This window comes from Ictidomys tridecemlineatus, chromosome 6 (genome assembly GCF_052094955.1).
Source record: "Ictidomys tridecemlineatus isolate mIctTri1 chromosome 6, mIctTri1.hap1, whole genome shotgun sequence".
Taxonomy (NCBI): domain Eukaryota; kingdom Metazoa; phylum Chordata; class Mammalia; order Rodentia; family Sciuridae; genus Ictidomys; species Ictidomys tridecemlineatus.
In genome coordinates, this window is record NC_135482.1 from 91,970,458 (window position 1) to 91,997,025 (window position 26,568).

A 26,568-nucleotide genomic window follows, 5' to 3' on the forward strand; every position below is an offset into this window, starting at 1 on the left:
GCATTCTGTTGGAAGAGGTTTTACTCTGTTGCAAACACATCCACATAAAGGGCATATGACGCCAGCAAAAGTGGAACCCCATACACTTTCCTAGGGCTGATATCTATTTCTTTCCTATCTTGAAGAAGTTTGAAACATATACAATAAGAAAATGAGAAAGGCAGATGCAAAGAAAATCCAGACAATTGTTTTGAAATATGTGGGTGAAAATAGTTAAGTTTTCAGACAAGGGAACATGAAAAAGTATATATTGATTGTGTTCCTACCTCTGTTTGTACCATAGACATCCTGTATGATCTCATTTCTGACACCAACCCTAAGATGTCCACAAATTCGTGATCCCGAATGTGCTGTAAGAGCCTGTCCAGGGCAATGAATGTCCCTGTCCGCCCCACGCCGGCACTGCAAAAGAAGGTTCACACCATAAGTTACTCACACAGTGACTCCTTACTGTTGGAAATAAATTAGATATTTCTAAAAAGAAAAAAAAATGTTTGCATCACTGTGAAAAAAGCAGACTAAATTTTTCCAGTTAACTGACTTTTGAGACTGCAGCTGTGGCGGCTTTTCCTGGTAATGTCATATTTCTGACTATTATTGTTCCCCGCTTTAAGGAGATATGGGTTTGCACAGCCTTGGCTATCCCTCCCCTGGGCTGTTTCAGGAGAAAAGTAATGATTCCACCTTGACTGGTCCCTGCCCTCAGGAATGGAACACATTAACGATGTTCTATCTCATGAATAGCCTCTGGGTTGTATTCCTCATGCCTATCTCAAAAGTCCAGTTGAGATGTCCACGCCCTGGCTGTAGGTCTGGGGTCATGGCGATTTGTGCACTTTCAACACTGAATTCAATTCACTATCTCACTCCTTCCTCGCAGCACACATGCTCTTCTAGTGGGTCCTAAGCCTGCTTCAATCTCCCTCTCCCAGGGATCGTTTAGCTAACTGCCTTAAAATAAATACATAAAGTTAAATACTTGGGCCCAGTCTTGTCTGGTCCTCAGATCCCAGGGCTCAGAGTATGGATAGAACTAAACTGATATGTGCCAGTCAACTCACTGCTCACAACAGTGCCTAATTCTATAGGTTAAAGTCAGTTTTTTTTTTTCTTCTGATCATTCATAGACTAAAGTGCAAAAAGGTTCTACATTCTGAATTATGACGAAATTTTGGTAAAACAGAAAGTTGAAACCACAATTGGCCCAAGTATCTAACTTTATGTATGTGGAATTTGCTAGGAGAAAAATCCAACACTAAAAGCCTTGAGTTCAGAGCCCAATTTGCTTTCTCTACTAGACAACAACTCTTCCCTCCTGGGACTTCTCAGATAAAATAATCCGACACCGAATGGACACCTGTAAAGTCACATCCAGCACCGAATCTGCTAGCTGCTGTGAAACGAATTATTTGAGTTTGACCCCATGGTCATGCAGCTTTATTTTCTGCTCTTGCAAAGTACCATTTTGAGAAGAGATGATCTCATCTGCTAACACACAGCTTTTAAACTGTGAAAGCCAGAGGTGGATTGACAGCAATGATATCCTCCCTAAAGAGAAACTTAGTAGCTTATGAAGCATTTCCCCACCAAGGACACACACACACACACACACACACACACACACACACACACTCTCTCTCTCTCTCTCTCGCAGCCTATCCATTCTAATAATTCACAAAGACCAACATGCTGGATCTGGGATTATAGATTTAACTGCTCTCATGGGTCCAGCTGCCAATGTTTCCTTTAACACCTTTATCCCTCTTTTACCTCTGATATGCAGTCAGAGGTAGAATCTTTTGAGGTTGCATAAAAATTTGACACCAATTCTGTGTCATAGAGATGGTTTTTGATGGAACTTAGTTCACCTGGTGGGAAGGGAAGATTAAATTCAAAGGTAACTGAATTAATGTGAACCTTGATTTTTGACAACATAATGAATCATTTGACCCCTTTCATGCTAGCTGTTTGGAAATTTAGAAACAAAATTGAAGAGCAAGCATAGCAAATATATTTATCTTAATATGCCAAATAGTTTAATCTTTTCTTTCCCTCTTCTTGATTTTGTGTCTACTTATATTGTTTTGAACTGCTATAAGCTACTTATTATTTGACCTTATATTTATCCATGTTACAACCCCTTAGAATCCTTGTTGGGAATAATATGACATCTAGGCATGGTCTTTGGAAACCTGTGTGCCTAGATTTGAATCCTAATCCCCTCCTCATTCTAGCTGAATGAACTTGTATAAATCCTTTAACCACTGTATTCCTCAGTTTGTTTTTCTTCTGAAATGGTAATAATAATAATATCATAGGCTACATATAAAAAGATACCCACAATATAAACAATTAATATATAGTAAGACATCAAGTAACCACAGATTAAAAAATCACAATTCATGTATTATTAAATCTGATGCACATTATGAAATGATGGGCTATTTCATTTATTTAAAAACCCCTGATATTGAACAGAAAATGCATCTGATGAGGTCACCTGCAGTGAATGATCATGGGGCCTTTGCTCTTGGTGGCTTGCTGTCGGACCATGTGTACAAACTGCAGGATACTTTCCGCAGCGTTTGCTGTGGGCACACCGTGATCAGGCCATGCAGTGTAATTAAAATGCATCACATCCTGCATCTCATCAGCCTTTAGGGAAAAAAGCCAAAAAACAAGCATTAATGTCTCAACCCACTGCCAGGATGGCCCAGACCTCCACTGAAGATCAAGAGTTCATGGCGCAAGAAGGTCGAACCACTGACATTCCACTCCTGGTCAGTGTATTTCCTTTTCCAGCTCCAAGCACTGTGTCTAGCACAAAGTAAGTCCTGAAAACAATACTAGTTGTATAAAGTTTTCAATAATAGGACAGGTAGGCAAATCCATGCTTGTGTAGTTAAGGACAAGAGCTTAAGCAGATCAGGCTCTGCCATTTAGAAGCTGCAGCAGCCTTGCCAGAGAATTAACACTGTGGAAGGTACTGCTGGTGCCCTACTTAGATCCTTCTGCCAGTCCGGTGCATCTCTTTCCAGTTGCTTCTTTCCGCAGAGCTCTACCCTTCTCTTGATAGTGGTCCTTCACTACAGGGAGCTGCCTCATGGGAAAATGCCTAAGAGGTTGCATTCTCCTGCTGAAAGCAGCCCATAGATAATGACTGACTGATGCCAGTGTTCAAAAATTCAACATCAATATGGTGCCATTCATGTCCCAGCACAATCAATGGAATCGGGCTGAGTCAGACTATAGGTGAACTCACAACACGATGTGATTTCTTCCCTGCCCTATTCTGCTTTCCTGGACCACTGACAGCTTTACCCAAGAATACGCTGTCAAAAAATCACTTACATGAGAATCTCTGTCTTGAATTATGATACCAGAGACCTGACCCCAGACAAACTTGCTGAGTTTTGGTTTTTCTCTTACCTGAAAAGGGCCTAAGATACCAATAACAAATCATTATACAGATGGTGTGATAATGTTTGTGAAGGATGGTTAGATGTGATTACCATTTCTACCACTACATAATTACCACCTGCTCAATCATTCATATGGTTAGTTTTGGGAATCTCTAGTGAGTCAATCTGTTTTGTTTATTACTCCTATTCATATTAACCTGCCCATCAAATAGCTTGCTGTTCCCTCTGAATACATATTAACTAGGATGTGAGTCCTTTAAGATCCACTCTTTTTGGTCCACACTCATTTGAAAGAATGATTTATTCTCCTCTTGTTTTCAACTATCAGAAGATTTCAAATCCAGGCTTTGTGAAAATCTGGTTTCATATCTTACCCCTAAACTTGCTAGGAGCCCGGAATGCTGTAAGAGGGAGGAATAATACATTATAACCTGGCACAGCTCAACTTGTAAGTGGGTTTGGGAGCTACAGTTTACATTTAGGTATGTCAAAGAGAAATGAATTGCAAAGAGCAAAATTGAGAGGTCTTGAGCAGAACAAAATTTGCATCTGTATAAGCAAATGCATAAATAAAATGTACAATGTCATCAGTTTAACCACATTGTCCCCTTGGTACCTAAGGCCATACATTACAGTAGCATGCAATGCCTCCCTAGATATTTTCAAGGTCTTTGTTTTAGATACACACAGCATGAAGGCTATAAAGATGCTGGCTGTTCCTCACTCCTGTCTTAAGAGAGTAAAGAAAGTAACTCATGCATAATGAATCACACAGAATAGCAAGCATTCAACACCATGAAGAATTAAATATACTCAGTCACTAGAAAACTTGGGTTGCACAGAAATATTCACAAAAATGCTAGCCATGTTCAAGTACTGATGACAATTAGCTTATGACTTATACTATTATATATCTCTATGTATATATGTGTTCAGTTAAAAAGTGAAAGGTGATATAAAATCAGAAATCCATTAAATTGTCAGTAGTCTCTCCATAGAAGCAGGACAGGTGTTCTAGAATTGGCAGTAGCTCTATCTTCTGCATAGCGCACATACTCTGGACACCAATATGTGTTTGCCAATCTTTAGTCTCTAACTCTTAGCTCATGCCAAATTTTGGTACTGAAAAGTGACAAGCAGTGTGTTGTGGCTGCTCTCTTACTTTCTTGTTAAATGAGAAAATCCTTCTGATATTATCTTACTTAGCCACCCTAAATTTCTCATATCTTGATTTCTTCATTTATGTAATTTTATCTTGTTGTATTTAGAAAGTTTACTTATATCAATATTGGGAGATATAAAGAATAGCATAAACAATATATGAAACAAATAGAAAAATACATTCATTAGCACAGTACAATGTTCTTTGGTCAATTTAACCTTCATTGTGAAGTTTAAAATTTAGATTCTGCACGCTTATGGACAAAAGGGGGCACTGTAGTACCAGATGCATGCATGCATCCACTGTAACTGCCTTATAAGAAAACATTGTTATTCAACTTCATACCTGCTGTTCAAGCCTTTCACGTGGTAGCCATTGAAAGATAAGTCACTATTTAAGACCAAGGACAAGAAGCAAATTATTGACCATGTAATGATCTATGTGACTCTTCGCTGTTAAGAGAACAGGCATGGGAACAAACCCCATTTTGTACTCTGCAGTTTATTCTCCCAGATGCAAACCTAAGGAAAGATCTGTTCTACATTCTCTAACAGTTTGCACTGGATTTCTGGCTGAAATAGCCAATAAAGAAAGCTTCGTTGAAATGGCATTAAGATTGTGAAATGCTTTTCTGATAGAAAGTCTGTTGACATACATAGTGCTTTATTATTGTTGAAATAATTCATTCACTGACGGATTCATCACACAAAAACGGAGTTCTTGTTTCTGAAACTCAACATCCCAGGGGGGAGGGGAGATGTGAAGACAGGGAATTATAACCACAGTGTGCTTCGATAGAGCAGTATGTGTGAGATGCTATAGCAGAGGAGGAAAGAACTGAAGGTCTCTGACTAGGGAAGGCGAGATAAGGAAGATATTTGAGCTGACTGTGTTTGCATACAGACGTGCTTGGGGAACAAGGAAGAGACAGGCAGTTCAAAGGAAGGGAACAGCATGAAACCCACTTTGCCTACATTTTCACTGCAGTATAAGTAATGGTTAACTACCAGTGGTTAAGTGATTCATCTCTTGTAAATACCAATAAAATATAGTTAATAAATGCCCACCCAGCGATGAAACTCTGAGAACAGTTTCCATTATTCCATCTCTGAATCAAGATTAGGGAGTGGGGGATGTTCAGATTTCTTTGTAAAAGCCTGAAAAGAAATGTAGATAATAGTGCTATAGGTCATCTTTCTTGTGTTTAAGTTTCAGCTTCAGCAATCTTTGTTTCCATTATTTATATGAAGGGTTAGCAAACATTTTCTGGAGTCAGATAGTAAATATTTGAGATTTTTCAGGTCATGCAGTCTCGGTTGCCACGCAAGCTTGATATACACAAAAACAGTCACAGAAAATGCACAAACTAATATGGAATATTCTCATACAACATTATCGATGGATACTGAAATTTGAATTTCACATCATTTATATATGATATTTCACATGCAATATTCTTTTAAAAAGTTTCCCAACCATTTGGAAATGTAAAAACATTCTCCTCTTATAAGCTTCACAAAACGGGCAATGGATTAATTTTTTCTGCAGGTTGCAGTTTGCCATTTCCTGGTCTAAACCATGAGGAAGGGCTATTTCTATGCAGGGAAGAACATGCGGTGAGGGTTTTCCTCTTAAATTCTGTCATCAACAGACAGCATGTTCAAATGAACAATACAAGTGAAAAATCTATATTCTAAGGACTGTTTATGGGTAGTAGGCAACAGGATGACTTGGGTTGATGTTAGCACCTGGGTCTGATACAGAAATATTCAGTTCGTGCTGAAAGACTTGTCATCAGAGAGAAAGCTGGCCCTGCAAGGCAAATAGACTTTTCTGACATTCTAACAATCAGAAATGGATAGCACTTAAGAGAGCTACGAACCATGATTAATAAGGTCTAGAAGTGCCATCTGAATGATGAAAGGCAAAATGAGGGAACAGAATGAGGAAAAATAGAACAAAATCCAAAAAGAGTACACCCTGGTTTCAATGTAACTACATCCATTATTAATATTAAGTAATGAGGACATGTCCCTTCTCGATGGTGCTTGGTTAACTAAGTCTTCTATTGTCCTGGGTTCCCTTGAAATGGACCAGTGAAGACTTTTGATTTCCACTTTATCTGTACCATCCTTTGTAAAGTGGAAAGCAACTACATTAAAGGTGGATTTTTTTGAAGGAAGCAGTGTTGTGAAGCCTGAGGTGCTCTTTCTCTTACATGACAGAGGTAGGTTGGTAGGTCTCCTTGGCATTTATGGTGGGGGGAGGTAGGGGAGGGGTCGACCTGGGGATATCACCTGTACTCCTGTCTGGAGACTTACATAAGTGATCCGGAAGTGTCTACAGGCCCAGTCGTCCTGCTCTTCCTCTGAGATCATCTCCACAGTGATGTCCCCATAAGCTATGGGATCTTCCGTGAATGGCCAGTAATGGTCACATTTCACCTGGAGCGAGAAGAACATAGTTTCTGAAAACAGGCGAGGTAAGAAATTAAGTCTGTGCTCATTTAGGGAAAGCAGAGGTACTTGTTTCTGAAGAACCATATAGGATTATCATGAGGATGAAAATCAAAGCAAGCATGATAGTTTCTGCTACAGAGCAAGCTCTTCAGCAAGGACAGAGGCTGTTTTTCTGCAAAGCGGTAACAGCTGGGTTAGACACGCACCCTCCTTTTCTCATTGCACTGAGTGAGCATGACAATAATCTGAGACTTTTGTTGCAAGACCATCTTCCAGAAGTCATTTCTGGTTTCTGGCAGCGGCCCCTGGGTGGCGATATACTCCTGGGGCGAGTTGTATCCCTGAAAGAAAGTGACAAAGTTATCACTCAACCAGCACTGTCAACGCCAGATGCCATTCCACACCAAGGGGAAAATGGAAAGTTTACTGATGATAAAAGTGGCAAAGGATCACAGGCCTATGCAATGTTCTTCCTTTTCTCATCAAAGAGGCAATCAAAGAAACCCACTCCATAGGTCTGTGTAGTTTGAAGCATTGTTCTGTGGGAATCTGTAAAATCCCAGCCACACCTTTTTATGACAACAAACACTATCTTTATAGGTATTTTAAAGCACAGGTGCTCAGATTGGGAGCCCTTTGAGTTTCGTTGCTGAAGCTGAAACTTAAACACAAAAGAAAGATGACCTATAGCACAATTATCTTCATTTCTTTTCACCGTCCTTTACAAAGAAATCTGAACATCCCCCCACCCCCTAGTCTTGATTCAGAGATGGAATAATGGAAACTGTTCTCAGAGATTCATTGCTGGGTGGGGAATGGCTCTTTTCAATAGTGTAACGCATCCATACAGCCTACGTTGGGCCATTGGTTGGATCATAGTCTCCAGCACTTAGATGCCTGATTTTTTTCTACTTACAGGAATATAGTTGGCATTGATGTAGTCTGCACCTTCCTCTTCATTCATGGAGACTAGTCTCACCCGGCTAAAGTCATCTACAGAGAAGGAGAAAAGGAAACAGTAAAAATCAGGGTGGAAGGAAAATTTATTTGAATTTATTGCTTCTGTTCTTTAATAGACCCTCTCTACCCTATATGAAGTCAAATCAGTGAGTGATGGAGTGCAAGGTAATTCACAGTAATCTGCTATTCTAGGCCTTCTTCAATCTCAATTTCCTGTTTAAATGAGTACATAAATATCTTCCAACTGCTGTTTTCTCTACACCAGCTCTTCTGTCCTTGGAAGAATTATATCTTCAGGTTTTGGGAAGCTCATGCAGAATATTTACAGGAAACAAAATACGAGAGAAATTTTATGGAAAGCTCCAAGTACATAGCCTAAATACATGATCTCCATTTCACCCAGGGACATCCACAGAGCTCAATACCTTTGGGAGATCTAGAGAAGAGAGAATCCATGGGCTTTTAAAAATATTTTAAATTTAAATTTAAGTTAAATTGATTTTGGGGGTGTATAGGGGATCAAAGTCAAGACCTTGGACATACTAAGTATACACTGCTCCACTGAGCTCCAGCCCAGCCCTAATTATGTATTTTTTTACTGTGTACATTTAAGGTATACAACATGATGTTTGAGATTGCTATAGTGAACAAATTAAGACATCCATTACCTCACATATTTCCAAATTTAGTTGTCACTAAATATTTAATTATAGAGCCTTGTGTGTGTTTGTTTGTGTGTGTCTGAGATAAAAGTACCTTAAACTTGCTGTTTTATCAAATTTTCAGTGTCATACAATATAATCCTTGAGATGTACATTAGACTTCTAAATTTGTTCATCCTATGCAACTGCGGTTTTGTACCCTTCGAGCTGTATCTTGCCATCCCCTACCAATAATTTTAATCTCTGTTTTATGTATTTGAATTTGTTGCTTCTGTTCTTTTAATAGATTCGAGACATAAGTGAAATCACTAAACATTTTTCTTTCTGTGTCTCTCCAAAGACTATCCTTTCTATTGTAGCCTTTTAAAAAACATCATTAATTTCAGCTTATTATCTTTATTATTTTTCTTGAGTTCTACTTCTTACAGTAGATGATTTGATCATTAATTTTTAGTCTTTATTGTTTTCTGATATGAAGAGTTAAGGTGATAAATGTACCTATGAGGACTGTGTTGGTGCATACCAATTGTTTTAACAAGTAAGGTTCCGTTTTGAAGTGATTAAACATTTTCATGACAATTTCTTCTTTAACCCACGAGTTTATTTTAAATGTGTGTGTGTGTGTTTATACACATTTATGTTTGAACACTACTAATAAAATTTGTTGGTGCAGAGGTAGGGCTGATAATATTTATGTTTGGAAATTTTCACAATAAAAAGATTTTTTTTAAAAAAAGCAAGTTTATGGAGTGTCTAGTGGCATTAGTTTTAAAGTATTTTTATTATTGATTTCTAATTTAAGTAAATTTGGGTGAATGTGATCTATCAGTGCATGGGCTTTTTTGTAGATGAGTTTTAAGTGGAAAAAGTAAATTCTGAACTGTGTAGAGATGTGGGGTGCTATTGCTGTAACACTACTTAGTTTTATCAAGGATAAAGTTTTATCCAGGATAGAGTTTTCTTTCTATAGCTTTTTCAGTCTCCCTGCTTTCCATTTTTCCATTCTTTCCCAGTTCACCTACAGCATAGCAGAAAGGACTGTTAAATCTATATTTGAATGTGTTTAATTGTCCTGTAAGTACTGACATTAGTTTTTTTTTAATTTGAATGTCGCTTTTTATTACAAAATGTTATACAACTACTTAGCTTGCCAGAAGTTAGGAAGAGAAAGACTTTATAACACCTTGCACTCCCTTTCCAATTGCTTTCTTCCATTATCAGTGAATTCTCATAAAGTACGTCATGAGACCACAAATTATTTGATTTCTAATTTAGCTAAGTCTCCTTGCTCTCCAAAGGGCCAAATGGTCTTTTTTTTTTTTTTTTTTTTCTGTTCAGGTACAATTCATTTAAAAGCATAGTAATGAAATCTTTACGGATAGGATCTAATGACATCAAAGCAATTGTGACATCAGTGTAATCACAGAGATGACCTTGAGGTTCAGATCACAACTGGTATGTATGGAGACTGGTGAAATGAATTAATCTGCAGTAACAATCCTTTGACCTTTGAAAGATAAAATTATGATTGGCAGTTGATGGTCTTACATGGTAGGATGTTCGTGTAGCGGTTTTTACATCGGTTCAGTGGGAGATCTGCAGCAAAGTGTGGAATATCCAGTCCAATCAATTTCAACTCCTGTAAATGAGAGAGAATAGATTTGCGATTCCTGCACATAGTGTGGATTGGATGGGTTTGTTGTTCACATTGGCTTACTGTTCACATTGGATAATGATTTACTCCCTGTATGTAATAGAATTATCACCTGCCCTTGACCTTATGATGCTGCAGCAGCTCTGTTTGGAGGCAGTAGCTCTTCTCCACTCCACTGTTGTCAACTATTTTTGGCCAGTGGACTTAGAAAGAATTCATGTCCAATCAGAAGTTTTCTATGAATTTGCTCAGCTTTGTTTGCCCTTTTCTGCCATCTGCTGTGAAAAGTCATGCCCAGGGAAGCTGCTAGTCCCAGGATGAGGAGACATATGGGACAGACCTGACTCTGACCCACAGCAGAACTGAAGCAGAATTGCCCCAGCTGAACCACATGCATAGGAGTGGGAAAAACAAATGTCGTGGGCCACTGAGATTTTGAGGTTGTTTCTTCTATTGCATGATTGTATAAGAACTGTCTAATACAACACAAATACCTTGAGCAGTTTATTGATAATTTGGAAAAGCAATATCTATGTACATAACACATAAGGTGTGGATAATTTGAAAACAGAAATGCTTTCCAGGTTTTCAGAGGAACAGGGTAACTTAAAATTCATGCAACTTACAAAAATATTTCCTAAAGCATAGAGAACAATCTCCAAGTTACAAGCTTAGGATTAGTAGTTACTAAATATATGGCTACAGACTGTCAAAAGTAAAGATAAATTAGTGGTGTATAGGTGAGCCTATCAGTGAAAGAAAAAATATCTAAATAAGTGCATGTAACAGTACTCTTACAAATCCCATTTTCAGAGAATACACTGGTATGACAATTTTTGTATAAACACATAACTGATTTCAAAAAGGTTATTTTACTGGAAAAAGGGGTTCTAGGTTGCTATGTCATGTGTATTATAGGAAATAAGGTGATTATGTTCCAGGATTTCCTGGGGGTATGTTCACGCTGTGGTCTATGTAGACTGAGCTTGCTGGAGTTGTGCAATACACAACCAATGCAGCAGATCTGGTTACATTATTCTATGAAGTATAGAGAAATATTAGCAAACAGCATAGATAACCATCTATATATGGGACTGCTTATAGAGTATGCATCTTTCTATAAGATGCTGAGTGAGGTAGTACAAGAAACCACTCTATAAATTTTATTTACATTTATAGGATATTAATATTGTTCATTAGTTTTACTCTTTAGAATTTGTCCCAATTATTGCTTTAAGGAGTCATAAGCTAGAGGCATACTTCTTGGAGAGAAGAATTTTGGAGTCTTCAAAAGGCTTTTGAAAAATTTTGGAGACATTTGATGATATTCTGAGAGACTGTACATGTATATCTCTTTTGTGCCCTTTGTGTCTGGATCCAAATATTCTTTGAAAAACATGCTTTAAGAAATCAAGTTTTTGGTCTTCTGTTGCTTTCACATGGAAGAAGGACATTAACAACTTCCCTTGTGCTTCATGACATATTTTGAAGGGTTGCAGCTTGCAGTCAACATGGATATATCAACCTAAATGGCCTACATTTCTCTTTCCCTCTGATTCTTTATTGCTTTGGCTCTTCACGATAACAAAGTCTCAGACATTTTGGTGCAAGTTGACGTCATCTCTCTTTTATTTCTTTTCTTTCTTCCTTTCTTCCTTCCTCCCTCACACTCTCTTTCTTTCTTTCTGTGTGGTTCTAGAGATTGAACCCAGGGATGCTTCATTATTGATCTAAACCCTCAGTCTTTTATTTTGAGACAGGGTCTCACTAAGCTTCTGAGGCTGACCTCAAACTTGTGATCCTCTTCCCTGGGCCTCCCAAGTCACTGGGATTTCAGGCATGCACCACTGCACCTGGCTTGAAATCATTCTTAAAGACAAACTGTCAAGTTTGATATTCAACTCACAAAATTAGATTTTTTTTTCTATGTCAGAGAAAACTCTTGCATGCCAATGACCTTAAGCAGAAACTTATCAGTTACTTTATAACTATTTTCCATTTTAAAGGGTTTCCAGAGGATGACTATATTGTCCTGTAAGAAACTTTTTTTTTTTTTTTTTTTTTTAGCAAACTTGAGCCAGATCAGTGTTATTTTTAGGTCACTTCCTTTTGGTTGCTGTAAGCTTATTCAAATGAAGCTTTTACTGCTTAAAATATGTTTAAATATCTACCTTTTATAGAACATGTCTTTACAGATAATTTGTCAAATAATCTCACTTATTTTGATGTACTATTATATACTGTGTGTTATTGGGGAAGTAGTTTTCATTAGCATCAGTTTAATTATCTGTAAATAAACTCTCTATACTTCACTGTTTTATAGTGGCTGTCAAATAGAATAAACTCAACCAATATTAATGCAGTGCTCTTGATAACGATTGTGAAATGCTTCTGCTATAAGTCTTTGTTTGTTTTGCTTTGTCCAGTTCTATAATTTCTCCCTCCTTTGCCATTTGTGCTAACAGACCAACAACTCTCCCCCTCCTGTTCCTCTGCTTCGGGGACAGACTGATAAGCCACAGGAAAAGACCTCAGATATCAGAGAAACTGTGGAAACAGATTGAGGCTGAGAGCAGGCACACATATGGAAGCTGACTTAACTGATAGAACTTTAATTGTGTGTTGCCTCCTCCCTGTAAATGCCCTCAGTTGATAAGAGAGGCTTAATTGGCTGAACACTGGAAATGCAAATTGCCAAAGTTGGACTGCAGCAAAGCAGGAGCTGCATGATTACGCAAATGCTTTGAGTCTTTGTAATTTAGCCTGTCACTAAGTGGAAAATCAAATACTAAGTTTCTGGTTCAGTAGCTTTACAGTTATTTTCTTTCCAACCATATGGAAACACCAGAGACTTAAAGCTTCATAAAGGCCAAGTATGGAGGTGATGGCCTGAACCCAACATAAATCTTTTTTAATTTCTTTTTGCCAATTTTGTTTCTAATAGAATCTATCATTTTTTTTCTAGGCAATGTAGTTATCTGAATTGGGTTGAATGATGATCCCCAAAATGTTATGTCCATATTCTAAACCTCAGAACCTGGGAATATGACATTATTTGGAGGAAGGGTCTTTACTGGCGTAAGCCATTAAGAATCACTCGGTGAGACCATACAGGAGAAAAGAAGGCGGCGTGAAAACATGGAGGCAGATTGGAAGGAGGCAGCCTCCAGCTAAGGCATTCCTGGAGCCACCGAAAGCCCAGAAGAGGCAAAGAAATATTTCCATCTCGAGCCTTCAAAGGGAGTGTCATCCTACTGACACCTTGACTTCTGTCTTTGATAATTGTGAGCATCAATTTCCACTTATCTTAAGACAACAAGATTGTGGTCATTTGCTATGGTAGCCCTAGAAACTAGAGAGTGCCAGAGACTGAGAAGTCCAAACCAAGGATGCCAAGGTGGGTTTCACTCTGAGACTTCTTCTCTTGGCTTCTTTCTGATCTCAACTAACCCTAAGGACCTCCAAAGGTCCCGTCTTCAAGTGCTGTCACACTGGAGTTAGGGATTCAGCACATGAACTCTGGGAGAGCACAGGCATTCAGCCCCATAACCTGCGTTATGATCACCTGAGAAGAGAACAAACTGTCTTTTAGCCTTGGAGTTTGTAATAATGTCAGCAAGTGACAATTCTTGGTGCTTACTTTGGGATAAGTTGGACATGAGAGTCAGATGAGCTAGATTAGTGGAACCACTTTTTCATAGGGAGAGAATAAGTATGGAGAAACAGCAGAGGTTCTGTCTATAGCAGTTAAAATGATCCAATGGTACTGGGCAACATCTGGTTATTTTCAGGTAAATGCAAAGGAGAGGAAAGCATTTAGAGCAAGCTATCTCGTGAAGTATTGTATTAGTTCCTGGGCCTGCGTAACAAAGTTCCAAAAACTGGTTGGCTAACAACAAAAGAAATTTCTTGTGTTGAAGTTCTGGAGCACAGAAGTCTGAAACCAAAGTGTCGCGGGAACATATGCCCTCTGACACCTGTAGCGGGAATCCCTTCTTGCCCTTTTCCTGGCTCCTGGTGGTTTCTGGCAATCTCAGGTCTTCCTTGACTTGCAGCTACACATTCCAGTCCCGGCCTTTGTCAAGGGATTTGCTCTGTCTCTGTGTCTTCCCATGGCTATCTTTCTACAAGGCTACCAGTCAAGGAGCTCCAAGGGCACAACTGGTGAGCACAGTACTTATAAGGATACCAGTCATACTAGATTGAGAGCCCACCCTGTCTAGTATGAGCACATCTTAACAAAGTGCATGTGTAACAATCCTATTTCCAATAAGTTCACACTATTAGATACTGAGAGGTTAGGGCTTCAACATATCTTTGGTAGGGACACAGTTCAACTCCTAACAGGTATCCCAAAGACAGAGTAGGGTATGATGGGAATCTGAAATGGGTAATAGATGATGAGATAAGAAGGGATCAGTCTCAGGAGAGTCTAGAAATACTTAGCTGGTCTCTGGGCTCTTGTATATGATTTAGGTCTAACATTTCAGTCAAAGCACACGTTACTAGTAGAGGCCCTTGGAAATAGACCAAAATCTAGGAAGGAAGGAGTAAGGGAGAGAAAAACTCAGGTCTAGAAGATCACTTGGAATAAGAATGTTGGAGAGGGCCTGGCTGAGGTGCCTTTTATATTTTTCTTTGTGATGCTGGGGATGGAACCTAAGGCCTCATATATGCTTGGGCAAGTGCTAGAAGCTAGACTGAAACACAAGTAAAAACAGTCGCAAACGAGGCTACTACCAGAAATCAAAGATCATCCCTTGTGAATGGGTTGGCAATATGCAGCTTTATTTTTTATCTTTGCAACCATATTTCAGAACAAAGGTGATGAGGACTTTTACTAGCATCCTGGCCAACCACAAAGCCCAGAAATTAGAGGAAGAGCAAGCAACATGTGGTGTGTGTCAAGGGCTCTCACATGTCAGGCTCTGAAGTCTAATTCTTCAAAACCTTTCTCATATGAAACAACAGAAATGAGGAGCTTGATTTTAATGCCTTGGTCCCAAGCCTCTTTAAGAAAAGATGTATATTTTTGTCAGAAAGATAATCAATCTTTTCAGTAGCTCCAAAATCAGATGCAGAGTGAAAAAGGGATTTATTCAGTGAACTCAAATTAGCAACTTATACAGCTCATGTATGACTTATAGCTGTATTGATAATATATGTAAATCCAGACATTAGTTTCAATTTGCATAATGCTTATAAATGATGCAATTTCCCAGTGTGAGGGTGATCTTTCAGTGTCAGGATCAAAGTGACTACGTGTAGTATAAGCATTCAGGTACGCAGAACAAATAACTGTTCAACCACTAAATGGACCCGATTCAGCCATCTTAGTACTCGCTTGGGTCCCCAGTAAGGGCTGGAAATATTTTTTTCCCTTAAACCTCAATGGCTATTAGTGTATCTCAGGAAAATTTGAGGGCTTCCATGTAAAAGGTCTGGCGTACACCCAGAAATCAGGCATAGGAGCACAAGGCTTCTTTGAAACTAGCTGACGCTGAACCTAAAGATGTGGTGGGTGGAGTGAAGTTGAAAGTTGGCAATGCCTGGAGGCTGTCACCTGGAGCAGGAAGTAAGACCAGTGGGCCACTACTTGAGCAAATGTTGGTCTAAAGCATAGAGTCTAAGTCTGTGATTTAAAAGGCTCCTAGAGAGTGAATTATATTTTTCCCACTGGAACATGGATGCATGCACAGAATTGGCACCAAATAAGTAACATACATGATCGGTAATGTTCTAAGAATAAAGATAAATTTAAAATCTTCATAATAAATGAAAATCCTAAATACTTCTTCAAATCATGGAGTGATGGTTATGTTTATGTGTGAATTTGGCTTGAATACAGTACCCAGTTCTTTGGTCAAACACTGGTCTAGAAGTTGCTATGAAGGTATTTTTAAAATGTGATGAACATTTAAGTAAATCAAATAAAAATAAATTGGCAGGGTCTTATCCAATCAGTTGAATACATGAAAAGAAAAGATAGGTCCCCTACGGAGGAGCAAATTCTAACTCTTTATAGCCCTCAGACTTGAGAGTGCAACTTCACCTCTTCTCTGGGTCTCTAACCCAATAGCTGCCTCTCCAGATTTCAGACTTGCTCAACTGTATAAGCCAATTCCTTAAGACAAATCTCTTTCTTCATATACATTTCATTGGCTATTTATGCAACCTGTTGGATTCCTGGAGAACCCGGAGTAATACACGTGGGTTGTAAAGCTCAGTTGAATCCTTGTTCCACATTTAGTCCAACATTTCTCAGTGGAATACTGTTGGTCTGGAACAATTATTTGTTGTTGTACTCACTGAAGAACATTTAACATCCTTGTCCTTCTCCTCTTAAATACTATTAGTACCCTCTCCCAAGCCTTGATAAAGACCCAAACCAACTCCCATACATTCCCAAACTCCCTCTGGGGGGAACGACTGGTACTTGACTAGTTGAGAGCCATTGATCTAGTTCAACCTGCCCATTTTATAGGTGAAGAAACTGAGGTTTTGAGAAAGTGTGACTTTTTTTTCAATAGTAATTACTGGCAAATGGTAGTGCGTTGGATTCCTATTTTACTACATTCCTAACATCCTTGTAAACCCTAAATGTGTTAATTTACATATCAAATGTATAAAGGCCCTTAGCATATGATAAATTGTACATTTAGCACATAAAATTTATGACACTTTACTTATTTAAATTTTTTTTCATTGGTGTATTATATTTAAACAGAATAGTGGGATTCATTGTTGACATATTTATATATGCACATGGTATGATAATATAATGTGGTCAATTTCATTCCCTGTGCTTTACATATTTTTATGGCATTAACTCTAGTTTGCAAATCACTTATTGTTTGCCTTCCCAGTGCCCTCTCTACTTAGGAACAATACCCTCCTTTCTTAGCTAATTCAGCTACATTAGCTCCTCCACTCAAAATTCGTTGGTTTTCCAGTAAGAGTTTATGGGATTCTGCCCTCCCTAGCTGCAGTTGGTCTGAGTGGGCACCATGATCCAGGAGGGTCCATAAAAATTCTTCTCTGTTAATTTGCAAACCTGAAATGAGAGTATCAATGGTTCTTTTGGGAAATTATGAAAACAAGAGGATGGTGATGCTCAGGTGTCATTGGTGGCCTTATTTTCCACTATGAAAAAGAAGTTGGCTACCAGAAATGAGAATACAAATAGAAGGTTTCCTGGGGCCTAGCCTGTGGTTTCCGACATTGCGGGGAATGGAATGCTCCCAAATACTCCTGTATGGTTTAGCTACTCAACCCTTCTTTTGATTATATGAGATACCATAATGACTTTTGAACAAATCCTCCTTTCCTTTGGTTAAATTATGTTTAAATTATGTTTTTGTCACTCACAACTAAAACAATGTTTCCTTCTAGTTTGAAGTCTAGAAAATGACTTCCTGCATTAAAAAAAATAACAATGCAATTCAGAAACACATTAATAGTTACATGTGGGTTTGATGTCATTAACTGTGAGTTCCCAGCAGAGGTAATGATATAAGTTTTGCCATCAACGAATTTAATCTCAAAGGAATTAGGAGAACATGGGAAGGTGGGAAGTGTAGCTACATCATCATTTTCCTTACCATTATCAGAAGTATCCAATTATTTCTTTTTGTAGCATTTCAGCTTCTTGTTTTCTTATAAAAATTCTTCTTTTATTGATAGATTTTTCTGAAATGCTGTCCTCACTTTAGGTCTCTGATTCAAATTGAATTTTAGTTCTTTGTGATTTAACATTTGGTATAGCATCTATAATTTGTACAGCACCTGCAGGCGATGGATAACTGAGCAGGCTCTGTGTGGAATCTCTCACCACACAGGTGGCCATTAGGGGCTTGTATTTGAGAATATGTAAAATTCTTCTCATCCCCAAATTCCCTGTAAGAATATTTACATCAGGACTATTGCTGCTTTTTATAGACTAAAGCTATCCTTGACAAATGAAGGGAAAGAATAAATGAATACAAAGAATAAAGCAAAAGCAACTGCTTTTTTGCAGGAAAAGTACTTGGGCTTTAAAAAAAAAAAGCTACTGAATTTAGAAATGTCACTTTATCTTTCCCTTCATCCTGAATCATTGACCACTTCAGAACCCTGAAGAATAATTGGCTGTTATGAGCTGTGAGATAATGTAGAAAGAATAAGTAAGGACCAACTATTCTTCCCACTTACTCATTTCCATCTATTCTGATACATAGTCTTATAGACTCAAAGAAATACGTGTGCTTAAACAAAGAGGAGAGGTGTTGGCAATTTTTTCTTTTTTAAATGAATCGTGTTACTCTCTGTCTCCAATTTTTCCAAGGAAAGAAATTAAAATTGCACAAAGATGTATTAAGTAGCACGCCAGTAATCCTAGGGCTATGAGAGCTCACTCCAGTCTGTTACGCAAATGAAGTTAGTTTCTTCCACCAGCCACCCTCACTGTGGCCCAAGCTGCATGAGAAGCACACTCAAAATTGCCTGGTTTTCAATGATCACTTCTCCTGTACCCGTATTTGCTCATCTTAGAACCTGCATCTATTCTCTCTTTCTCTTCAATTGTGCTGTTCAAGCTCTGGCCTATTGGTCAAGGGTTGAAAACCTTTGACTGAGGCAGCAGCTGAGGCCAAGATCACCACAGGGCAGGCATTGCCCATTGAGCAGGGCAGTGGCCCCAACACAAATCCCACACTTCCCAGTCCCACTCATTCTAGAAGGTCCAGAATGCTTTACCCAACTCACCTCGAATTGGAGAGAAAATTTATAGTCAGAGTCTTTGGCCATATCCTTGATGTAGGAATCAAAGTCATCCAACTGAACCGGGCTTTGTGAAACACAAAGAAATGTTTATAAGTATTAAATACTGTTTTAATACCACACTTCTTAAACATGCATACTCTCCTTGAAGAAAATAAAAGTTTTACTTCTCCAAAGTTAATACTCATTTGTATTTTAATTTTTGGCGCAAGTTAACAGTTTCTAATACATTATAATTCAGAAGAGGGGCATATGTATCAAACTTCCCTGAAATAGAAATTTCTAGATTTATACTTTGCTATTACTCTAGCAATATTTTATATATGTCCACTCATATATAACCTGTCTACATGCACATGTGTTGTTTTTAGAAAGTTCTAGAATATGGGAAAGAACAAAGGATTACATTTCAAAGACCTGTTTGAGTTGTGGCTTACAGTTGTTTATTTCCAATGTGATCCTGGGAATTACCTAACTTTTCAGAGAAGCATCATTGTCATTGATTAAATACTATTGTCATACCTATCCCACAAGGTTGATATACAATATGTAAAGAAACTTATGAGTTCAAATAACTTTAATGACATAAGGAATTGTGTGTCTGGCTAGCTACAATATCCCCAGAGCAAAGGCTGGCTCAGCAGGATGAAGTTATCAGGGTCTCAACTGAGAGAGCCATATTCAGAAGCTTGCATACCTATGAAAGTACTGAACTGGCTCAGAGGTTCAATCAAGTAATATATGCAAACTTATGTTTCTACATCTATAGCAGAACTTCTCACCTCTGTGTGTGTGTATGTGTGAGAATAGGATTTGTTTTATTCTCTGTAATTTTTTGTAGTTGCTTATCTATTTAGGAACCTACCTATACCAGCCTGTTCTCTGATTCTGCAGGATGCCATATTCTGTCATCAAACCCAAGACTTTCTACCTTGGCAGGATCCATAGTTGACTTTTCCCTTATTCTTGTGTCATGTTGTGCAGCTTATGTCATCTATATGTGATCTTAAGTCTTATTAGGAATTACACAGAATTTAATAGATATTTGTCTAAAGTTGTGGATCAGCCAATCAGGTAGACTATTTTATGTTAAGATTTTAGAGGGCATTAAACCTCCCAGGTAACAATTTTAAACTTTAACGGTTTTTTCCTTAACAATAATAATTCATACTCATAAAACACTCAACAGTTGATAAATATTCACATGTTATCTTGTTTGGTTATCCCCATGGACAACACTCACCCTGTGCTCCCAGTGAGAGAGCCAAGGGTGAGGGAAGGAAGGAAGTCAGTATCAGCGGGCCACTAAGTGGTGGAACTCTGTCTAGAACCACACAGCATGAGTCCTAGTTCAAAGCTTTCCCCACTTCAAACTTGTTATCTTTCCCAAAGAATGGCCACCGGTGGGACTCCTGTCCTGGAATGGATGCCATTGAATGGGCTACAATATCTGGCTGCTGTTGTTGAGCAGGACATTGACCTTAGATTTCACATTTCCAGTTTCATCTAGAAAATGGGAGCACGTATAGGGAAGGCAGACTCTGAGAACAGATTTCTAGGTTAGAAAAAGCAAAACCAAGAAGCAGAATGGACAGGTGAAAACATATGGCAGAAGAGGAGAGAAAGAAAACTTGGAGGGAAACCAAGACCAGCAGGACAGAGTTAGAGAGAAAGGGGAGAAGAGGTAAAGGAAAAGAAGATGGAATGGAAGTAAGTAGAGATAAAAAAAAAAAAAAGAGGTTCCAAGGGGGATATGTTGTGTGGTGGTGATGGGGCATTTGGAGTGAAACACAGGAAAAGAAAAGAGAAGGCAAATGAAAGCAGAGAAACAGAGAAGGAGGGACAATGAGAAGAGAGAGGGAGTTGGTTTGATGTGAGGTTCTGACTTGTGACCAGGTCCCACCACCCCTAAACTCTTTTGCCCAGGTCTGGTTTTTCCTCTTGTCTGTGCCTGGGTCTTGGGAGGAGCAAGATCTGAAAGAGTCTCCCCCTTTTGACCTGAGATCCTGTCCTTTGAATGCTGAGGTCTATGCTTCTCACTAACAACCCAACTAATAGTTATGGACAACAAAGTCTTTCTGCTGTGCCAACTATTTCTTCCAGGTGACAGTGACTCTCATCTGTGGAGGCTGGCCTTGTGCCCCCTATGCCAGTTGGTGTATGTCAATGGAATGCATACAATTTTAATTAACAGGGAACTTGTCCTGCATCTTTGTGCTGTAAATTATATGCCACCACAAGGCTAAATGACAATGTGTTTGCATCAAATTTTCTTTTGGATTGTATCACAGGTTATGCCATGAAAATCAGTGTGGATGTCAGTCTAGTCTTGTCAAGAGTGAACTCAGTTTATAAAAGTGTTCCTTTTTTTTTTTTTTTTTTTTTTGGTACTGGGGATTGAACTCAGGGGCACTGGACCATTGAGCCACACCCTCAGCCCTATTTTGTATTTTATTTAGAGAATGGGTCTCAGTTGCTTAGCGCCTCGCTTTTGCTGAGGCTGGCTTTGAACTTATGATCCTCTGCCTCAGCCTTTTGAGCTTCTGGGATTACAGGCATGCACCACTGTGCCTGGCAAGTGTTCTACTCTTTATGTGTGGAATTTTAAGAAAAGGCCTGGTGGTGATAATCTAATAGGCTTTTGAAATCAACTGATGGCTAATTTTCACCCAACAGAATCATAACCTTAACAGTTTAGTGGATATGTAATACCACAATCTAGCCAGAGGAATAATCTCTCCTTTATTACAGAGGTTTTTCTGAGACAGAATTAGAAAAGTATTTATTATAACATCATAAAGTGAAAGCCTTTCCCTGAAACAAACACAGAATTTCAAAACACAAACTGGCAAGTGTTTTTTTTTATTACCTTTGATATTGTTAAACATTAGATTTTCATATGCTTAGAATTCCACACTTCCTTCTGCAAGACTTTTATAATTCTTTTTTTTTTTTACAATCCATTCTTCATCAGATTTCATGTGGTAAAAATGGTCTTTGTACCTGACAAGGTTTCCATGATAAACTTTCTTAGTGGAATCTCCAACTATATATTCATAATATGTACTTACCTCTTTCTTAAGCATCCCTTGCTTGAAATCAAGCAATTTATTTTTTAAGATTTGGAAGGTTAAGATCATAATTATAAAATCTTTTTAAAGGAAATAATAAAAAAATACTTACTTAGTCAGTTTCCTCTTCTTTAAACCATTTTTACTCCTGAGAAATTAAAAAAAAAAAGACAAATTTATCGGGGCAAAAGAATTGATTAATAAAATGATTAAACTTGAAGAGCTTTAAATAATTATACTGGCACCTCAATTTTATTTAATTTTCATTAAATATACCTCAGGTGTTGTTAAATTACTTTTCCTTACATGAAACTCTAGCGATAATAATTTCAGATTCTATTTTAAAGATTCTTTGGTTGTAGGAACACACTTGCATTTCATAGTTCATATTTGCCAAAGAACTGAGTCCTGGAAATACTATTTTTAACTCCTGGTAAGTAAGTTGCTAAAGTATTTTGTAAATATAGAGAAGTCTACTACCTCTCTTGCAGGTTCTGCAGGCAAGAGGGAAGAATTGGGGAATAAGAGGGGGAACTAATGATGAGAAGATATGTTGATTTCTTAATTAAAGACTAAAATAACCTTTTCTGACATTTTCATAGGGTATATGAATTCATGCTATCAAAGTGGACATGTAAATTTATACAATTCTCCTATAGCATTGCTTTTATTCTTTTGAATCAGGTTTTAAACATCTTGAAGAATTACATGTCTTATTAATTTGTTAATAATCTATAAAGTGGAACACAGGAAATGTTAATGCATGCTTTACTTATTAACTTTTGTTTTAGGGTTCTATAGGGTAATTGTTTTCATGCAACAGGTAAGATAATTAACCTAAGTTACCTAATGCTAAGGTAGTATCTATTGAAAAACCGTTATTGTGTTTTATTGTTTTATATCAACAATGAATGTTAAAACATAATTGAGTGTATAATATAGTAGTAACTGTTTGTTATAAGAATTTTCAAAGGTCTTTAAATATTTTTAAAGGAAGCACATAAGGTTTCAGAAAACAGATGTCTGCAGTAAATAAGTGGCTGTGATAGAAGTACTTCATGTAACAAACTATTGATATTAAAATTGTGAATGTTTGGATGCCTCTCTGCCTGAAGGCCTCAGACAGAATGAAGTAGTACTTTCATAGCACTTTGTAAATGGAGCAGTTCTCATTTTGTAAGATTGTAAGGTGCCTACAGGCCTCCTGCAAGACCAAATTCCCCCAACACCTCACGGAGCACACAGTGGCTGGTCAATGAACGCTTATCCAATTGAACTGAATTGAAACACACATCTTTGCCATGTTATCCTCACAATTTCATTTAATGATTCAATTAAGATTTGGATAGTAGACTTGGTCTTGTGAGATCCTGTTTGAGACAAAGTGGCTTGTGGATGGAGAACTCATGCAGGTCAGGAATTTAGGGCAACATCTACAAAGGTAAGTGGTTTTGGGGGTAGTTTTTATTTCTTCCCATTTCTAAGTGAAGACAATCTGTTCAGTAGTTCCTTTCCTATTTTGCTTTCCTTATTTTCTTTGCCTTCCATACTTGAAATTTAGAGGGAAATTTAAATTCCAGTTTTTACTCTATTTGTCCCTTATCCTTTCAAAAAGCCAGTGTAATATTGGGCATAGCTATATCATTTAGGCATTTGGGAACTTAAAGAAATACTGTTATGGCTTGGATGTGAGGTGTCCCCCAAAAGCTCTTGTGTGAGACAATGCAAGAAGGTTTGGAGGAGAAATGATTGGGTTATAGCCTTAACCTGATTAGTGAATGAATCCCTGATGGGATCATCTGAGTGGTAACTGGAAGCAGGTGGGGCGTGGCTGGGGGAAGTGGTTCTTTGAGGGTGTGGCTATGGGGTATATATTTTGTATTTGGAGCGTGGACTCTCTCTGCTTTCTGATCATCATGTGAGTTGTTTCTCTCTGCCACACTCTCTGCCATGATGTTCTGCCTCACCTCAAGCCCCTAGGAATGGAGCTGGCTTTTTATGGACTAAGACCCCTGAAACTGTGAGTCCTCAAATAAACTTTTCTTCCTCTACAATCGTTCTGGTCAGATCTTTTAGTCATAGCAGCAAATAAACTGACTAAAACAAAAACCTATTGATGCTTTTTATTTTAGCTCTTGTGATAGTAATTACAAGAACTCCACATTTACTCTGTGTAGTAAGAGGCAGCTACTTTAGTACTTTATGAAAGAGTAGTGTCAGGGTAGCTGCATACAGCTCTGGTAAAGGCATGAGGCTGCCAACATATATTGAGATTGGAAGTGAACAAAAAACACTTCCTCTCCAAACATCTTGAAGGGAAACTAGGAAGAAAACAAATGTATGTGAGAGGGTGACACTGAATAAATTCAGTGCTGAAATATTAAGCTGCTACTATTCAACAAGCTGTGTAGAAACTTGGTTAATGGAGGGAAGACACATTTTTTTTTCTCTCAATCTTACTCATTACTGAGTGCGCTTTCCACGTCATATAAAATTCTATATCACTTATTTCGCATGACATATTGCCCCAGTTAAGTATATGTCTTTATGATTTGTGCACAATGTTCATTGTTCTGTTTAGATTTTGCTGATTCCAAAGTGTTCCCATATCTGAATACAGGAACAAATGTGACAGAATTGAATTATGAGACTCCATAGAGTTATCCATAGAATTTTCCTACATTTTCAATTTCTGTACTAATTGCAAGACTAAAACAAGGAAAAAATTCACTTGTAAACAAGTTAAGCCTGCACTAGCAATTTTAATTCAGCAACATTATGCAAAGAGCTAGTGTGCGTGACTGCTGCAGTGAAAATTTTAGGTGATGTATAGGGTGTTACTTTTTCACCACAAAAGCTTTTCCTAATAACCAACAAATAACACCCATCAGACAGATAGGATCATGCACTTTCTTTTAATTTTCTCTGTCACTTGTATTAGGGAAGGTTTAAAATCCCAATGACTTCAAGAAGCTAAGATACACTCTTCTTAATTCTTTATGGCTGTGGCAATCTTGGCCATGCTGGCATTCATTCCAAAGTAGAACATGAAGCAATAGCAAAGACATAGGATTTATTATGATTCAAACGAAACTCTAAAAGTCTCCAGTTTTATAAGCACCACTTACTCTTTCATGAGCTAAACAGAAACCATCTTAAAATTTGAAAAAGACCTTTAGGGATGTGTCATTCTCCAAATTCCACACAACAACTCTGAGTGAAGCCAAACACTTTAAACTTAATGTTGCTTTATGCTTAAAATGCCAACTGTTCAGGAGTCAGAACAAGCAGATGAATACTTAAGAACAGCAGGGGGCTGCCTGTGGTAGTAACAAGAAAAGGGAATAACCTTGAAACTAGACAGAGCTGGTTCCAATGAGATGATTTCTTTTAATAGGAAACAAACTCCAAGATAAACTTTAAGTCAGAAATCCTTGCAAAATACAATCCTGAAACTAACCTAACCAGGCACAGTGCTGCACACTGCTTCTGCTACTGCTCAGGGTAAAGATTTGAGCAACACTGTCTCCTAATTTCCACACAAAACACTAGAATAAGGGAAGGGCTTAACAGAAATCAACAGAAATTTCCAAGAAATCAACAGTTTCGAGAGGAAGCTGAACAGGGTGTTAGGAAGCATGTGGGGTGTGGCTCTGTTATCTGTGGCAGGTGTTAACAAGGTAAATGAAATATGAAGACAAATGTATCTTAAGGAGGATTCAAAAGGACTTATTAGCAATGAAAATATCCACAAGTCATGGGAGAAAGCCAATGGCACGGAATTTGAATGGTTATGTGAATAATGAGTTCTACTTGAAGGGATAAGAGTCAGAAAGCTTTCTTTTGTATCTGACACAGCGCAAGTTTAGGGCTGAGAACATAAATTATATTCAGTATACTTCCATTGGTTGATATGCATGGAATTTTCTATTTCATATACTCTGTTTTGCCACCTCTTCTCACCTGGAGACAACCATTTACAGTCTCAGGATGGTTCTTCTAAAAACTGAAGAGTTCCACTTCCCCCTAAATCCTGCCCCCCCCCAAGTTGATTCTCATGCTCTTTGATCACAACTGTAAAGAACAGACTTTGGAAGGATGGATGAAATTAGAAGGTGTGTTCACTGGTAGGACCATAAGAAAGACATGCATATAAGCACAGGCCCACCTGATAGAATCTTAAAGAATTGTGGAAAATGAGAAAGTCTGAGAAATAAAGGAAAATGAACATAAAGTTATATCCAACTTTATTTTGCTTTAGTTTAAATCCATGGAGGATACTTCAAGGGTATTCATTACAAATGTTGTAATGATAAATCCTTGAGGACAATTGGTAGATGTTGAGTTGAAAGTCAAGTATAAGAACAGCATGAGGGTGCCTGTGGTAGTAACAAGAGGTTATAATGGAATTTACTTGTACT

At 38.0% G+C, this 26,568-nt stretch overlaps 1 protein-coding gene across 2 annotated transcripts in view; it reads right to left on the reverse strand.

Moving 5' to 3' along the window:
* Ptpro (protein tyrosine phosphatase receptor type O) overlaps positions 1-26,568 on the reverse strand; it is a 220,963-nt gene that overhangs the window by 6,829 nt on the left and 187,566 nt on the right. For both annotated transcript variants that reach the window (XM_040280959.2, XM_005331877.4), the window contains 8 exons: positions 22,260-22,295; positions 19,062-19,143; positions 10,214-10,304; positions 7,960-8,036; positions 7,250-7,384; positions 6,906-7,028; positions 2,501-2,655; positions 267-402 (listed from right to left, as the gene is read on the reverse strand). In XM_040280959.2, coding sequence (XP_040136893.1) covers positions 267-402; positions 2,501-2,655; positions 6,906-7,028; positions 7,250-7,384; positions 7,960-8,036; positions 10,214-10,304; positions 19,062-19,143; positions 22,260-22,295 — 835 coding nt within the window. The remainder of the gene's footprint in view (positions 1-266; positions 403-2,500; positions 2,656-6,905; positions 7,029-7,249; positions 7,385-7,959; positions 8,037-10,213; positions 10,305-19,061; positions 19,144-22,259; positions 22,296-26,568) is intronic.